A 19,012-nucleotide genomic window follows, 5' to 3' on the forward strand; every position below is an offset into this window, starting at 1 on the left:
AGTGCTAGCATGTCTTTCCTACAATTATCAACCACAAGAAGGTCATTTTATTGCATATTTCCTCCAGAGGATCTTTTGGATTGAAATAAGCATCTATTTAGGTTGGGTTTGTGGGTTATAGTCTGACTCTTTGTGACAGTAATTAAGGTGATTGATTTGGGAGTTTCTTGAAAAAATAGAATGAAGGCAACATCATGTCCTGTTTATCAGATCTTTTAATTAATAACCTACAGAGGAGAATCAAAGAAAAGGGGAAATAAGATTATTAAATGAAATAAACAATAATGTTTTTTTCCTTGGTGCTGACAGTACCTTTCAAACTGGGAGATTTGTCTAGAAGCATGTTCTACAAGCATTAGGTTCTCTGGACTTTATTTTGTGTTTCAGGTAATCTGCAGCACTGTTTGTATTCCATGAGCGAGAAGATGCTGGGATCCAGGGATATGGGAGCCAGAGTGATCATTCAGTCCTTCCCAGAAGAGCCCAGCCAGGTCCAGTTGAAGGGAGTGCAGTTTCAAGTCTTGGGGCAAGCCTTCCATAAGCATCTGAGCTCACTCACTATGGTGGGAGCTATGAGAGGTAAGGGGGCCCAGACCTAGGACCTTCTCATGTTGCTTTCTTCCATGTTTAAGGCACTACATGCATGGGGGAATGATAGATGATATGTGGAATTTGAGGGATTTAGAGATGGATAATTGTTATATTCTAGGTCTGTGGTTCCCAAACTTTAGTATGCCTAAAAAAATCACTTGTGGAGCTTATTAAAATTCAGAGTTATAGACCTTACCCCAACAAATTCTGGTCTAAGGTAGGCTTAGGAATGTGTATTTTAAATATACAAACCTTTTGATTCTGGAACAGGCAGTCCAAGGAGTCCACTTTGAGAACTATCACTATAATATAGCACACGAGAGTGAACCACACAATCACGTGTTTTGAATTCTGTCTCTACCATTTACTAGCTTTGTGACTACAGGTGAATTGGCATTACATTATCAACACTGTGGGAGTCCAGACACTTCTATGTAAAGTTGTCCTAAATCAGAGGAATCTTTTGCCTGGGGAAATGAGGGGGAATGGGCCGAAACCCAGGTGCTTTTTCTGGGAATGAGGAGTAGATACATGTGCAGATCTTGGCCAGACATGAAGATGTAAGAAGGGAGCAGGAAACACCAAATTCAGGTGAGAACAACTAGGCGAAAAACAAGACCAGAATCAGAAAAAGAGAATATGACCCAATGCACTGACAGAAGTTCTAAAATCAAAGTTGAATGTAGGAACATCCAGGGCAAAAACTCATTACCAAAAGCTGATATGCAGAGAATCACATAATGGGGGTGCAGATGCCAAGTCACGAGGACAGCAACTCCATTTCTGAGTGATCCTCCCCATTCATCAGCACTTTCAATACCCACACATTCAAGCTTTGCCTTCCTTAAAGAGGTGGTGCTCCAGGGGTTCAGAGGTTGATGCCTGACAAAGGACATCAGGGCATACTTTGTTCAGGTGGCTCTTGAGAGACACTAGGATTCTAACAGGTAATGGCAAAGTAATCCTTGAGGTCATTGAGGGCAGGATTCTGATCAGGCAAAAGCAACATTTTCCTTCATTTCAAATTATCTGTATGCTAAAGAAGTCTATTTATTCTAATTTTTCCAATCTCTTTTTATTTATTTGAGTCATTTAGGGGGATGGCTCCCGAAATGTGCTTTGGATCGATTAGTATCCTTATTTCCTTCTCTCTGGTTCTTTGGTCAGCTGTGTGTAGCACTGCAGAATATTTGACATGTGGCCAATTCAATAAAAAAGAGGGTAGCAATCACAAATAAGTTATCAATTGAACATAAACAAAGCCCTTCCTTGATGAAATTTTACCTAACCTATCTCTCCCACCTCTGTTTCAATCAGAGTAGCTGCACATTCATCTATTTTTATAGACATTTTATATTTTGGTTTTAGTTTTGAAAAAGAGTTCAATGCTTAAAAATAAAAGTTTGAAAATTACTGCATTAATACATTATTACCTGTAAATCCCTGTTAAAATGCAGAGGCTAGAAACTTTTGGAATACTCATCAAGGAATTTTTTATTGTTTAACACCCTGAAGCCCCTCATGTCCTATGCGGCTAATTACTCCCTGCTACTAGAGTTAGAAGGCATTGGGATCTTTGAACAGTACTTTAAAAAATATTTAATTCAATTTTAAGTTCCAGGATACATGTGCAGGATGTGCAGGTTTTTTACATATATAAATGTTGCACAGTACTTTTTAAAGATTCACCAGTCCCAGTATTCTGCCCTTAGAGCTACACAAACACATCAGTACTTATTGGTTGTTCACATGGTCAGGCATATTCTGTTTGAGTGATGTGGTGAAGATTCTGTGCAGCACGGGCAGTGTTTTCTACAGAAGTAGATATGGGTGGGTTAATTTATTGGGATGTATCCTTGATGAGTAATGTAAGGGCACCTAGTAGTAGGAGAGCTGAGATTGAGGGGAATGTGGAGATCCAGTGTCAATAGTGATGTTAAAGTTGAGAATTTTTTGGATAGTCCCAACTTTAAAAGTCAAATTATTCCATAAACTAAAGTAACTTTTCTAATATCCCAACACTTGGCATCTGTATCTTTCTTACTACCTAGTAATAACACAAAGCTCCCTTTTTAGGATTTATAGTTTAATTATTCAAATAATGGATTTTTATTATTTTAATGTCAGTTTCCTCCATCAGAATGCAAATACACGAATGCAGAGGTTACTTAGTTTCATTCATTTTTATGTTTCCAGCACAATGCTGTGCCCAATTCCTGAAACATATAGTTGATAATCAGTAATTGTGTATTCATTGACTCATCTAGGCCTCATAACCAGATTTGGGGATCATAGAATATGGCTATGAAACCAGTGTAATGATTTTCCTAATTGTCATTTTTTTTTTTTAGCATAGTAGAGGATCATCTTTAGTTTTATAAACCTATCCAGTTCAAACGTGAGAGTCATGATCCTCAGGCCAACCTTTGGCCTGGCTTACAGTTAGGAATAAGGGTCTTTGGCTATCTTGGGCCAAGAATATTATTGCCTGATAAATTATAAATATTAATTCATAGCTCCAGGTTTCAAAGATCAAGGCTGGCCCATAAGCAGTGCTCTTCATATTATTCTTGACTTCTCATCTGTTGTATTGTGATGAGAGCTGATACCAAAGATGATGGCCAGTTGGAAATCTTGACAGCCATGAGTTCTTTTATTGTTTAGACATACTTTGTCTTTCTCAGATTGTTTTTTTTTTTCTAACACTTGATTGTTAAATTTCACCCTTTTCATTATTGAGGCCCATTGGTTTGAGTTACCCATTCTTTTGTTTTGATTGTTGCTTCTAACTTCTTATCTCCTGAGTTTCATTATTGTGTGGGAGAATGTCTTTAGCTATAGTGTAGCTTCCTTTACATATGGTCAACAAAATCTCAGCAGCCATTTCTAATTTTTACTTTACTCTTTCCTATTCAGAGTCTTTCATACAGGGCTGCACAGTGAGGAGCTCCTTCAGTAGAGGCCTCAGCATGTGCGGGACCTTGGGCCTGAAGGTGGACAGTAATGTATTCTACAATATTTTAGGTCATGCACTGCTAGTTGGTAAGTGAAACAAGCTTGTCTAATTTCTGCATTCTTGTGTAGGACACAGTTTTTCACAATGAATTCTCCCCAAATTTGTAATTCCCAATTTATAAAAATATTGGCCTTATGATCACTAGAAATGGGCTATAGTAAAAAATTCTAAATTTAAATGTAGTCATCACTGATTGGCTTACTAAACTTTACCTACAGGATACTGATTTTTTAAAGATTAGGTCAGATTAATAAGTACCAGCAATTTTCACAATAATTCTAAGTCACATACATATGTCTTTGTGTAGTCTTACAGACTGTCAAACTTGGTGTTGGCCAAGGATTTAAAAACCTGGAATTCTCTTCTTAATAGAATTCAAGCTCCTGTGGCTTGCTGAAGAAGACCATGTTTCAGAATCTTCAACTGATCACCTGTATCTCCTTCTGTTTCCTAAAATTCATTCCCCTTGCAAAACTCAGAATTATCCTTAAAAATCTCAAATTGTATCATATCACTTATCTCCTTTGAGTTTCTTATTGCTTTTAAAATAGAATCCCAAACTTTTCACCAGACTTAAAAGATCCCTTCAGTGATTTTTGTCTCTATTAACTTCTGTAAACTTGTCTTGTTCTTTTTCTCTTCCTAGTACTCTAGTGACACTAAAATATTTTATTTTAGTTCCTTTAAAAGACCATACTTTTTCCTTCCTCAGGGTCTTTGCACAAGCTCTCTGGCTCTGTTCATGCCACTTACTCTCCTCCTGCAAGATCCTCTCTCCCAGACAAGTCCTTCTGTTTAAGCTCTTTAAGTGCCAATCAGTACTTCTTAATTTAAAATTATATACCACATTTCTGGTTATCTGATTAATGTCTTTTTACCACCAGATTTCTTGAGGACATTGTCTCCTGAATATTTAGCATATTAACTAGTGCATTGTAGATCTATTAGTTGAAGGAAATGAATGAATTAAGGAACAAAGGGTCTCTAGTTTTATCAGAATAAAAAAGTAAATCAGAGTTTTTCACTGAAAGTAAGAATATATTTAACAGTATTTGTTAAATACTGTTTGATATTTAATTCTATAGTATCATCAGTGGGAAAATATATGTTTCATTTAAGAACAATCTATTGAGATAAAAGCTATAAAAGTTCTATTCTGAGATGGAGACTGTCTAGTGAGAAAATATGAATCAGATACATTTGCTTTAAAACACACTCTAGCTCTAAAAGACAAAAAACTAAGAGTAACTGAGGTGATCAGGTGCAGAAAAATCTTTTGATTAGAAAAGGAAAGCCACCGGGAAGTCAACTAACAGTTGTAGGATTGACTTTGTTTGTTCCTACGTTTGTCCATGCAAGGGAAAAGGTGAAACGTCAAGGAGAAATTGAGAAAGGTATCCTAACAGTATTACCTTAGCAGAAAACAATTATGTGGAATAGATATTAACTACGCAAGGAAGAAAACCTGTAGGAGGAATTTAACCTTTAGTGCTTGAATGTTGTGAATTATAAGCTTTTGACATCTATTGTATTACAAGTCAGGGAATTAACATTTTTCTTTATTGATGTGTGGTAGGTAAAGCCCTCAATCTCACACATAACAAGTATGCAAACCCAGACCCATGAAATGACATGAGGAAGCCCAGATACTTCGTAATGAAGGGTTCTTTGGGGCAGATCTTTATTGATAGCACTTAAGTGACTAATTTCTCTATGTAGCATGGCCCATGCCTGCTCTTCTATTCTCTTCTATTCCAACCTCAGTGATTTGAGTGTGAAGGTCCTAGATATCGTCCATCCTGTTCCTCCAGGACATTTCAGATCTTCCAAGGGAAGGTGAGGCCATGCAGATAGCAGGTTGCCAGTTTGAACAGCTAGGAATGGGGTTGGTGTTGACGCAGGATATGTGGCACTTAACAGTAGAGATAGTCACTTAGACTCCTCCTCAAAAGTAAAACAGATCTATTTTTCTGTTCTTTTTATTTAAAATGAACTTCTGAATCCTGATACTCTAGAACTGAAGAGTTCATAAGATCTGTATCTCTTTCCCTAATTTACAGATAAAAACACAAAAACAAAATTAAAACAACCCACACCCAAAGAAGAAGTAGTGTTTCAGCATCTCTTGTTTTCCTAAGTGGCATAAAATATACTCAAGTAACGGGGTCTTTTGTTCTCAGGGACATGCATGGAAATGAGATATATCTCTTGGGAGGCAATTCATGGAAGGAAATATGGTAAATATGTAAATTGATTTTAAATCTATTACATTGTATTTAAAATTGTCATATATTTTATCAACAAGCCTGATGGCAAAATGTTGGGTCCCTTAAGTTTATTGTGCATACTAAGTATTTTATTTATTTACATATATATATATATATGAAATACATATGTGAACTCTAATGCGTATTAGTAGAATCAAGAGTGTTGAGTTGTGTACATTTCAATTATGTTTGTGGATTCTCTGGGTTTGTTTAAACATTAGACTGGTCAGGACATGGAAATATAATAAGAAACAACGTGATCATCCGGGTTTCTGGTGCCGAGGGACTCTCCAATCTTGAAATGTTGACACCATCTGGCATCTATATCCGCAGCCCCACCAATGTTATAGAGGTAAGATCTTCAGATCCACCAGGAAGACCAGAACTGAGAGGGCATAAAGTTCTTTCTCAATCAGGGGTGTCCAGCCTTTTGGCTTCCCTGGGCCACATTGGAAGAAGAATTACCTTGGGCCACACATAAAATGCACTAAGGCTAATGATAGCTGATAAGCTGAAAAAAAAATTGTAAAAAAAACCTCATACTGTGTTAAGAAGGTTGATGAATTTGTGTTGGGCCACATTCAAAGCCATCTTGGGCTGCATGCTACCTGTGGGCTGTGGGTTGGATAAGCTTTCTCTAAAAGTTCTTTAAGGTGGCAGCATTAGTGGTGGTGTGGTATGAAATGTTTACTTGCTGCATATTTGTATCAAGAAAATAATGTATAATTTTGCATTAAACAAGTTCTTTAGGATAAAGATAAGCATTCCTCTCAGGATTCCTGGAAACAGTTTTTTGAAGTAATAGGTAATGGAGCAAAACAAAGTAGATATTGATCATTTCCTGGTCATTTAGATAATGCAAAGTAAAATATCTCCCTGAACTATCAACTCTGGGTGCTGATTTATGTCTCTCTTGATTCCAATGCCAATTTCTTATTAAACCTTCACTATCTTACTATGTTAATGTGGCCATATTTTGTCCTTTAACAGTGTTCAAAACTGAGCCATGAGTTGTATAAGGTCATGTCAGATTCCAGGAGGATGAAGTCCACTTCAATGACCTTGAGTTTTAAATCCCATTATTTAGTACAACTTAACATTGGTTTCTCTTGGTAAATTTCCGTTTAAACATTTAAGAAATTAATTTTTTGGGGGAAAATGTAGCTGTAGACCTGAGTGAACAAGTGCATCAGAGTAGTGGCAGGCCATTTCGTTTCCCCTTTTCTAATTATTTTGTCCCATGGATCATCTATCGAAAGAGTTAAAAGCCTCACTCTTCCAGGAAACTCCTCTGAGCATCCACAATGTCATTATGCTGAGTTTCTGAGGAACTCGGAGCATGAGCTTCTTTCTCACTGATCTTCTGTTTTTAATTACCTTCAGCTGAATAACCTCTAGTAAAAGTAGTGGTTATCTCGTCAACCTTCCTTAGATTCTTAATTACGTTTATTCCAAGCACAGCACTTACACACCATTTTAGGTGCCTAATGGGAGTGGCTAATATGCCAGTAAGCAAAGGAAGCAGAACTACATGGACTGTAGGAACCCAGACTCCAGACCTAGGACAGCTGGAGCTGCATTTAACTTGTTTGGCCACTACAGGCCAAAAATCCCAATGCTAATTAGGATTTTTCTTTGTTGTTATTTTAAACTTTTACTTTTAAAATAATTTCAGACTTACAAGAATAAATAAAAGAGTTCCTATGTGCCCTTTCTATGTCTGCAAGCTTTTGGGCTTAAGAAACCATGTTTTTGTGTACTTTTCTGGGTAGCATAATGTTGACTACATCAAATGCCTAGAGGAAGGTAAACCCTCAGGGTTGCCCAGCTCACCTGCTGTGTGAAGCTGGAATGTCCTTGTCTCTCTGGGTAGTATGTGGTCTTCTGGACAGGAGTACTAGCCACTGGCTGACAAGAAGAAGGGTTGAGCTGGCTGCAGGTGCAGAGAACCAGAGGGTAATCTGAAAAGCTGTGGGTTGCATGAGTCTTTGCAAAATGACCTGTAGAATAATACCCAGTCAGCAATAGAAAAATTGACTCCACAAGTAGCTGCTTGCTCTCCCTCCAATGCTTTCCATTTCCCTTCATTTACTTTCTTACTCTTGTATCCACTTTTCAAAATTAGAAAAAAAAATACAATGCATGTGTTTTGAGAATGGAGTTTTAGTAGGTTAAACAGGTAATGTAGATTCTTTAGGTATATTCCTGACATATTCGTCATTGGTGACCTTAAAGTTCTAATTCTATTTTCATTAGCTTTTAGACACTAGCACAATGTCTAAAACATGGTAGTTGCTCAAAAAATGTATTTAATATAATGAATGAAGGTATAAATCTGTAACCAAATTATATGGGGGAAGAAAAAGGAAAGCAAAGAACAAGTTCCAAAGTTCTAAAATCATTTTGATGACTGAAAAATAAGTTTAGTCAGTGGAAGCATTTATATTCTGTTGGGCTATCAGCATTAAATCTTGCAAAGTCTAGTCCAGTTTTTCAGTTGTGCCATTGGCTTTCTGTTATTCAGGTTTTTTTTTTTTTTGTATTCTATTGTCTGTGATGTGCCATTAGTTAAAGACATAGGTGATAACTGGGCATATGTGAAAAAAACCTATGCTCCCTAGGTGGGTGTCAAACTCTTAGTCTCAAGTGATCTCCCTACTTTGGCTTTCCAAAGTATTGGGATTACAGATGTGAGCCACCGTGCTTGGCTGAGTTAGTGTTTCTTGTGTCTTGTATGGATGATATACAGAATACTTTGAAGAACATATTTTAGAAACATACCTTCATTCCAAAGGGATAATAAGGAGGCTTCCACAATAAGAAGGTGTGTGTGTATGTGTGCATGTATTTGTGTGTGCGTGTATAATATATGGAACAGAAAGAGATGTGATAGAAAATTCTGATTAATTCTGATTTTTCTTTATTTTAAACTTGTAATTTTAAAATAATTTCAGACTTATGAGAAGCTGCATTAAATAAGGTAATTCCTATGTTCTCTTCATCTAGCTCACTCCAATGATAACATAACCATAACCATAGTCATGGAGCTGTACCAAGGTCAGGACATTGACTTTGGTATGATAGTATTAATTAAATCAATGCATTTATTTAGACTTGAAGAAGATGGCCTAATGTTTGGGCAACCAACTCTGTAAGCCTAAACTCTCTCTCCTCACATACCTGAGTCTGACCTTGAAATCTCTGAGCTGGCAGGTGGATAGGCAGGGGATATGATTCTTAAGTCTGTGCAATGGTTTGTGGTTTTATATTATTCCCAAATTGCCCTGATGCAGAGCCAGGACCAAACTCTCAGCCACAACGTAAGGAATTCACCTGGGCTTGCAGTCAGTCACCTTTGCAGTTCACTTACCTTCAACTGGCATGGTGCAAATAAATTTCAAGTGTGATATTCCTTTTTAGTTTTGATAGCCACAGGTGGTCTGCTTGTCTCCCTGCCCAGCCTGCAGCTGAGGTGAGTCCAGGGCAGTTTCACTGAGAAGCATAACCTGAGCTTTGTACCTTCTTGCCAGTGAGGACCAATGAGTGGTATGCGCTTGAGTCTCCAGGGGCCTGTGGCATTCACTGGTATATTTCTTAAATAGGCCTTTGCCATGCTTTCCAAAAGCAAGTTGATGGTGGTTCTTTCGTGCATCACCTGTAGCTTCTTACAACACTTCACGCCCAAGCTGTCTTCCCTCAGCAACTCTAGCACCGGAGTCTCGGACTCCTTTGACAGGACCTCCTTGTTATCTGTCAAGAGGCTGCATGTTTCCAGAAGACATAACCTATGTGAACCTGTTCTCATTCCCTCTGGCTGGGAAGTGTTTGCTCTCAAACAGCAAGGGACTGCCCACTTCCAGAGCTCAGAGTCTCCCATGTTTATGTAGGTGTTGGAAATTTCCTATGACCAGATCCCTGTTTAGGATAGTCCGTGGAAAAACTCTGAAGAAGAGCCCTTTGGAGACATGCATTTAATTTGAGGAGAATTTGTTCTGGTTTGTGAATCAATTTTGTAAGGAATTCTGTGTTTAAAGGCCCAACCTCAGTTCTCAAGCTTTCCCCACTCAATAGGTAATGCATATTTAAGAGCTGCCTGAAGGGTTAACTCACTTTTTTTCTAGTGACTATAGATGTACACCTCAAGGAGCTGGCTTACTTGGGCAGTTAATTTCTCTCTGGAATTTCTCTTGCTTGAATGTCCATAATACATTGACTTCCGCAAAGAATTGATTTCCACACAAAATTCCCTGCTTGCCTTAAAACCTTCCCCGCAAGCTGCCAGCTGCCTGCATAAATATATGGTTTTTCCTCATGAATCATTTGTAGCATACACAATTGGAGTTGAGAGTAAGAAGGGCCAGGAAGGAATGTGATCTGACTGTTCAAGTGCTTCTTTTGTAAGAAAAGTGAGTCTTATCAGCTAACAGAGGACCAAAGTTGCAGTCTCCTGCCCACCTATAAATGCGCTTGGAAAGTGTTTATGTGTGTTCACCCAGATGTGCCATAAATGCTAATGGCAGTAGGGCAGATGATTCAACAAACCCACTTATTCAGGGAAACGTGATTTCTGAGCATCTGGCTGGCAAAGGTGATGAATAAGGTTGCAGTCCTTGGAATATATTTTTGAAATGTAAGAATCTTTTCTTTCCTCATAAAATCTTGATAATGAAACAGCATTTCCTTGGTAATGAAATAGAGCTGTGTGGACAAGTGAGATGATCACTTTTAGCCTCCAGTCCACGTTTCTCATTGTATGCTTGCAGACAAGGTGGGTGCTTAAGAAGCCCCCTTCTGTGGCCCTCAGTTATTATGTACCTCTGACCTTTCCCCAGGTTCATGGGTACAGAGAGACACACCTAGAGAAGGTGGAGTTTCACTTCCCTGGTGAAAGTTTGTGTTGTGTAATCATGACTGAGAACAACAGCTGTGGTATTTCTTTATGTATCTGCAAGGGCTGAAGAGATACAATGGACACTCATATTTGCCAACTAAGGGACAGTGATTCTTCTTGAGGCCAAGAAGCAGGAGTACATACTCTGTTTTCTAGCACAAGAGAAAAATTGAGATAGCTGATTTAATGCTAATAAATTTTTTTTTAGTGGGAATGCCTGATGCCTCATCTAATAGTTTTAAGTGATATGAATAGTTTCCTGGTAAAGACTATTAAAGCATTCTTATTGTAATTAACCATGTTTTCATATTTAGGCTTGTCTTTTCATCAAAATTTAGCGATGGGATACTGGAAAATGGGTGTGGGTTATTTTGCTAATATGTGACTCCAGTGTAGACTATAGACCAAGGTTTCTCAACTACGTCAACATTGACATTTTGGACTGGGTAATTCCTTGTTATTGAGGCTATCCTCTGTATAAGAGCACCCCTGGTATCTATGCACTGAATTCCAGTAGCCCTCTTCTCTCTTCTTCATCCTCCCAAGTTGTTACAATAAAAAATGTATCCAGAGGTTGTTAAATGTTGGAATAAAGTCATCCCTGATTGACAACCAGCACTCTATTCTAGGCCACCCTAAGACCATTGAAATCTTAGAAATGGACCTGATTCTTTGAAGTCATGTTAGAATCTTGGATAGTGATTCATCTTAATACTCAATGTGGTCTGACTGTTCAAGCGCTTCTTTTGTAAGAAAAGTGAGTCTTATCAGCTCACAGAGGACCAAAGTCGCAGTCTCCTGCCCACCTATAAATGCACTTGGAAAGTGTTTATATGTGATCACCCAGATGTGCCATAAATGCTATGGCACTAGGGCAAAAGTCACTTTTGGTGAGTACCCTGTGGTAGGTGAGACATGTGATTAGAATTCTAAGTGCTTTTAGGAAATTGGAGAATTGCTCAGACTCCAAAATAATGAAGTGCAGGGGAGACTGGGCCAATTAGTCCACAAAGGAACAAAACATCCTGTAACTGAATGAAAAATGAGGAAGAAAGGGCTGTCTATTTACAAATACCTGGGGTAAGAACCTTTGGGACCCACAGTGAATTGAAGCTAAAGTTAATAAACAGCCCGGGGCAATTGTGTCAGCATGTGCTGGCCTCCCTGACCAGGTCCTGGCTGCTGCCTGCTGGTCAGGCTTCCAGTGTCAGGGGAACTCTGGCCCTGACTCACACTTCCCCCAAAATTGAAGGACTCCAGGGGTTGAGGCATTGGTTCTTTCTGTCACACAAGGCAGGGAATTGAGCGTTATTGGGTTAACGGCAATCTGTTTCAGTTTTCTCCCCCGTACTGTCTTTGCTTGGCTGAATATGTGTGTGTGTGTGTGTGTGTGTGTGTGTGTGTGTGTGTGTGTTTTCCTTGTGGAACATGTGGTACATTCAGGAGGGAATAGGGTCTTTAAATTCTTCTCCTGTCGGGGGTGCTGCTATATTATCACTGCCAGTGGATCATCCAGGTTCAGAGAGGTACACTTAATAATACCTAAAGTTGGCCAGACATGGTGGCTCATGCCTATAATCCCAGCACTTTGGGAGGTCAAAGTGGGCGGATCACCAGGGGTCGGGAGTTTGAGACCAGCTTGACCAACATGGAGAAACCCCATCTCTACTGAAAATATAAAATTAGCTGGGCATGGTGGTACATGCCTGTAATCCCAGCTACTCAGGAGGCTGAGGCAGGAAAATCACTTGAACCCAGGAGGCGGAGGTTGCGGTGAGCCAAGATCGTGCCATTGCACTCCAGCCTGGGGAACAAGAGTGAAACTCCATCTCAAAAAAGAAAAAAAAATAAATAAAAAATAAAAAAAAGAGAAAAGAAAAAAGGGGAAAAAAAAACACCTAAAGACCTTTCATTTGGAAATTAAAGTCAATAAAAATATTAGTCTAGAATGACTGAAGCCATAGGATGAAATGAGTTTACTTAGTCTAAAGATAAAGAAACACAGAATAGCTACAAGTAAAAGGGTATGGAGTCCTCACTCTCAATCCATCTTTGCTGAGAATGTAGTAAAACTCCCCAAGCTGTGTGAAAGGCTAGTGCAAGACCCTGTCCTTGGATAGGTCAGAACTTCCTCATTAAATTCTAACCCTTGTCTGCATCCAGTCCATAGCCCTATTGTCTGCACTGATAGTAGATGACAACTGCAGATAATCTTAGTCTTTTCATCTGTCATTGCTCAAAATTCCATTGTTAGAAGCCAGTCCTCATCAACATGTCTGAGCCTTAATAACACTTGATCTCCATAATGCTGAAATTTCAGAACCCTCGTCCTCCTTAAATGTACTCTTCAAAATGTCATGTCTTCTTCCTACTCTTGGGAAATGTCCCACACCCCTACCCATGTATCTCTCTGTGCACTCTAAGCTGTGCATGCTTTTTTCCCCATGTGGTGAGAATGAGAAGGATTTTACATTCTCTGGATTTGGGGTGTGGAAAGAGCAACTCCTTAGTTAAATTTGGCCTGCAAAATGCTCTCCAGATTTGGAGGAATCAAACACTACCCCTGGTGCCTTAAGGATTAATTCCCTTTTTTTTTTTTTTCCTGGTGACTATAGATGCACACCTCTAGGAGCTGGCTTACTTGGACAGTTAATTTCTGTCTGGAATTTCCCTTGCTTGAATGTCCATGATACACTGACTTCTGCAAAGGATGTTGTTCAATATGTTGTCTCCACTATTGGGGAGGTCACAGCAAATGCCTGTTCTGCCCGTGACCTGGTGACAAGACTTCGCCTTGTACTCTCTTGTTTATGTTTCTTCACTTGCCTCCTATCATTGGGCATCCTGCCTTTGGGTCCTACCTTCATTTCTCTACTCTAGTCTCTAACTTTTCCAGGCTTGGACTTGGATGGAGCTGGCTCTGACAACTATTTGCTCTGTGACTTTGGGAAAGTTACTCAACATCTCTGAGCTTCAGTTTCTTTGCTATGAAACTGTAATAATAATACAAAACTCATAAAACTATTATAAAAATGAATGAGACTCTAAAATCCAGTACCTGGAGTGTAGTGCCTTCTCTGTAGATTTTCACTGTGAGTGTTATTATTCTACTCCATCATAACTTAAAAAAATAAATACTTCTAAGGAAAAGAAAAAAATCCAACATAAGTATAACTTTCACTGAGCTGGGCAATGCTTTTGCTAGGTACCTAGCAATGGCTTCTTCCCCTGATTTCTAGGTCTCTATCCTCCTTCAGTTTTCAGCAGTGGCTTCCATTTGCAGTGGGTTCCCAAAGCAACTCATGGCAAAAAGCTTCACCAGGAAATGGTTTTTCTAGTGTTTCTGTCCTCTTTTAATGTCTCCTAGGAACATTAGTAACCCTTAGCGTTACTCTCTCAATCACCTCTAGAGAGGCAGTTCTCAAAATGGCAGCAGACCTATCGGAGCACCCTGTGATGCCCAAGAGTACAGAATACTTCCTCATCATCTTTCCTCATCCCTTTCTCATCATCCCTTCCTCATCACCCCCCTACTAAATCAAAATATCTGAAAATCTTTGGCTAATATACCCCCAGGTAAAGGCTGCTGGATAAAATATAGCATGTCTGGTCAAATTTAAATTTCAGATGGTGTTTGGGACACACTTATACCAAAATATTTTATTTTTTATCTGAAATTTAAATTTCACTGGGCACTCTGTGTTTTTATTTGCTAAATATGACAACTCTACCAGGCTGCACACTAAAGTTTAAGAAACTGTTCCAAGGCGATGCTCACAGCATAGTCCCCACTGAGCCCTGCATAGAGGGCTGCACTGAGTATTGTTTTTTAAAGAAAGGCATTTAATGTCTTGTTGAGTGGCACAGTGTCATAGCCCTTATGACTCCCCATTCTCTTTACTGTGACCTTGCTGCCAGTGTTCAGGATGAGATCTCCAAGCCCCATAATTTGTGTTCCCAGGATTGAGTGACTTTCAAGGAGGATGATCCGGGCATTCCTTGTCTCCCACCAGCCAGGCCATGGAAAACCCCCAGGTGATCAGGGATGAATCATGTGGGAGCCTTGGAGACTCCCTTCATCCATGTAGCACAGGGCTTACGCCTCAGCAGCCTGTTCCTTAATTTCTGTTCTCCAGGTAGACATGGGCATCTTGGCTTTGGACAGCCACTCAGGCTGAGAGAGGTCAGATGCACGTGGGCACATAGGAAGTAGTCTCATGGCTTGATCGATTGGCCCTTCGTTCCTCCCACTAACAGCATCACTGCAGCGCAGCAGCCTGATAGGGCCCCTGATTTTTCTCAGAGTTCTTTCTCCCTGATGGTAAAGAGAGGGCTTGGGATTCTTAAGATGTGAGAGTACTGAGAGAACTCAGATGTGATTCAGGAAAGCAGAAATAGAAACTTTCATAGAATAGCCAACATGTTATTTACTATGTTGCCTGTAGTTGAGGTTGCAAATTCAAATACTGCAGAGACTAGGCAGGCATCATAAATGAGTGAAACAGGAAGGGTGAGGACTGTGGAAAAATGATCCACAGTCCAAGAAGGCAGGCCCTTCTTGTCTTCAGCTGACCCGTAGCTACCTGACAGGAATTTGGGCTCAGAAAAGCTGAAAGTCTGAATTTTTTATTAAGTCTCTTGGTTTGAACATGTTGGAAACAAAAAAATGTGAACATTGGGTAGGCCAAAAAAAAAAAAAAAAAAAAAAAAAAAACCCAACATCTATATACAGTCTTAAACCTTTAGGAAGTCAGTTTTTTACTCTGTCTTAAGACTATATTGCACAGGGATGAACATATTGTAGGTACTTCACTGAATTTATAAAGATAACCTCATTGTGTTCAGTTTGATCAGAATTAGATCCCCAAACTCATATGGTCCAACAGAGAGAAGTCAGATTTTATATGAACACATAAAATACATGAAATTATTTAGATAGTAAGACCTATAAAGAAACATCAAGGTGAATTAATAGTCTATTCAGGACAAGAGCACTTCAAAGAGATTAGAGCTTTATTTGAAATCAGTCACTTTGTCTTGGAACTAAGTCATGACTAGTCCAATCATGTGGCCTTCAGCCCGTAGACAAATCATTGATTTGTTCAAAGATCCAGAGAGAACACATTGTGTGGGCTTGATTTCAAGGTATACCTTTGCCTTGGAGAGCTACCATATACTCTTGCATTCATCAAAGAGTAGAATCTTAGATGTCATAAGTAAACTCACTGTGGGAACATAGAAGGAGGCTTGAACATGAGAAACCAGTTATTAAGATGGGCAAATTGCAGTCTAGTTGAGCTGGCTGAAGGAAGAAGAATGACAATATTTTTATTAGTTCATTCTCGCATTGCTATGAAGAAATACCTGAGGCTGGGTAACTTATAAAGAAAAGAGATTTAATTGGCTCATGGTTCTGCAGGCTATACAGGAAACATGGAAGCATCAATTTCTGGGGAGGTCTCAGGTCTCAGGGAGCCTTTACTCACAGCATAAGGCAAAGCAGGAGCAGGCACCTTACATGGCAGGAACAGAAGCAAGACAAGGTGGGGGCCACAAGGTGCTGTACCCTTCTAAACTACCAGATCTCACGAGAACTCACTATGGTGAGAATAGTACCACGGGGAACAGTGCTAAACCATTCACGAGAAACTGACCCCATGATCCAGTCACCTCCCACCAGGCCCTACCTCCAATACTGAGGATTACAATTCAACGTGAAATATGGGCAGGGGGACAGATCCAAACCATATCAATATTTTTGTTCCCAAAAGGAAAAAAAGAATAAATGAGTCTATAATAGAGTTTTAATGTACTTTGGCAGAAAGTGAATATAAAAGTGGGATGAGCACAAACAAGAGTCTTTCTTTCCAGCAACCTTATCATACATGGGGTAACTATTTTTTAACTCTCCCTAATTTCTGTAGGGGAACAGAGTGTGTGGTGCTGGCTATGGCTACTTTTTCCATCTCGTGACCAACCAAACATCACAAGCTCCACTTCTTTCCTTCACTCAGAACATTGCACATTCTTGTACCAGGTAACTTTGGGGATATTCATCTACATTTTGGCTGTAAGTCTTATGATTTCACATTTTTCTGTAGAATGCTCACAATGAGAGCACTTTTGGCATTTGTTCAAGATTTGGTGATGTTCCTGTGTATTTTCTGAAACTGCTTTTTTGAGGAATAATTGACATACAAAAAGCTGTTCATATTTAATGTATACAACTTGATGAGTTTGGAGATAAGTGTACACCCCTGAAACCATCATCACCATCTATGCCACAAACATCTATCACCTCTGTCCTCCAGCCCTCTTTATTTGAATTACTATTATTACTGTAAGAACATTTGACACAAAATCTCACCTCTTAGCAAAATTTTAAATATAGAATACAGTATTGTTAATTTTGCTGTATTGTATACTTTGGCATTTTGCTGTACAGTATATCTCTAGGACTTATTCATTTTGCATAGTTGAAACTTTGTACCCTTTGACTAATACTTCCCATTTTCCCCTCCTCCCAGCCCCTGCCAACCACCATTCTACTCTCTGCTTCTATAAGTTTGAATATTTTAGATTTCTCATTTAAGTGCTATGATGTACTATTGCTCTTCTGTGTCTGGCTTACCTCATCCAGCACAGTGTCCCCCAGGTTTATCTGCATTGTCACAAATGGCAGGATTTCCTTCTCTTTAAAGGTTGAATAATATTCCATTGCAAGTATATACCACATTTTCCCCAGCCGTTAACCTATTGATGGACATCTTGGCTGCCTCCATGTCTTGGCTTTTGTATATAATTGTGTAAGCATTATTTTCTAGCTCATAACAGTTTTGATGGTAAAGGGAAGAGAGTCACATGAAAAGGCAGAAGGACAGAATGTACCTTTTGTGGCCAGAGAGAATTCAGTGGAGAGAGCAATTAAACTTCCAAAAATAGGCAGAGCCCCTGGGAGGCTGGTGGACTTGGGCTCTGGAGTAATCTGCATTTTGTTGGGATTTGGGTGTAGGTCACAGAGGGTAAAAGTGGGAGGGCTAAGGGATGGGCAAGAACAGTCAGGGGGAGGGTCACAGATTCTATGTACCTTCACTCTCCCTAATACATTACTTTTACTTTGTATTTTTCAACAAGAAAAAGTAGGAAGTTAGAAACATAAAAATTGGCTTAATTTCATTCTTTGTTTCACTTTTTAGGTATGGTCTCTTTGTATACCCTAAATTTCAGCCACCTTGGGATAATGTCACTGGCATCACCCTGTTCCAGAGCTTCACAGTTTGGGAAAGTGCAGGTGGTGCCCAGGTAAGTTATTTTGTTGTTGTTATTGTTGCTGTTTTTTAAATTAAAACTGTCACTTGTTTTCTCACAGCAATTCATTATGCATATCTACTTAAATGGGAATGACTTGCCCTTGAGGGGAGCATTGCTGTGCTATCACAATTTTGAAGCACCAATGGATCATAGGTGCTTGTAGAATAGTTGTTAAACAAATTCCTAGTCACTAATCCAGGGTTAGATCATTTTCTCCATTGTGTGTTTTTTGGAAACACTAGTAGAGAACAACAGAATTATAGAGATTTATAATCAGGAGAGATCATAGAGGTTACCTATTCCTTCCTTCCATCCCTACTTAGAGATAGAAATTAAGGCTAAGAAAGGGAAGCGACTTGTCAAAGGTCACACAATTGGTTAGTAGTACAACCAAGTGCAGAATTTAGACTCCAGAAGTTGTGCATTTGATGTCCCAATATCCTGAAGAATACATGCCCCAGTCTTAAGAGAAAGCACTGTTTGTCATTAGAACACAAACATTCTAGCTCAAGATACCATTCTTACTTTAGTCAATAAGCTAAATTTTCTTCTATTTTTTTCTTAAAGGAAAAGAAAAGGTTCAATCATTTACTCTTCATTTTCCCAGTGATTTTCTTATAAGGAAGCTTTGCATGCTCACCATTAACAGCAACATATAAAAATTATTCAGGGCCACTATTTGATGCAATACAGACAAAATTACATACACTTTGTCTCTGCCTAGAAATCTGGAGCATAAGATATATAGATGAAGAAATATGTTCGTAGAGCTTCCAGGAAATAGAATACAAACATATAATAATGTCACAATAAGGAAGTCAAACATTTATTTCATATATGCAACAAAAGAAAGATAATTGTAGATGAAGAAAGCCCAAAAATATATAATTAGGATAGCTAACAGGTGGAGTCCAAAATGTATTTAGTATTTTGTTC

General features: G+C 39.0%; 1 protein-coding gene across 1 annotated transcript in view; it reads left to right on the forward strand.

The window, feature by feature from the left end:
• The window catches only part of LOC105490872 (PKHD1 ciliary IPT domain containing fibrocystin/polyductin), a 472,028-nt gene that overhangs the window by 189,531 nt on the left and 263,485 nt on the right, over positions 1-19,012 (forward strand). The window contains 6 exon segments of the mRNA XM_071096950.1: positions 388-579; positions 3,508-3,633; positions 5,788-5,844; positions 6,096-6,226; positions 16,690-16,802; positions 17,962-18,067. Coding sequence (XP_070953051.1) covers positions 388-579; positions 3,508-3,633; positions 5,788-5,844; positions 6,096-6,226; positions 16,690-16,802; positions 17,962-18,067 — 725 coding nt within the window.

The sequence above is a fragment of the Macaca nemestrina genome, chromosome 5 (genome assembly GCF_043159975.1).
Source record: "Macaca nemestrina isolate mMacNem1 chromosome 5, mMacNem.hap1, whole genome shotgun sequence".
NCBI classification, from domain to species: Eukaryota; Metazoa; Chordata; class Mammalia; order Primates; family Cercopithecidae; genus Macaca; species Macaca nemestrina.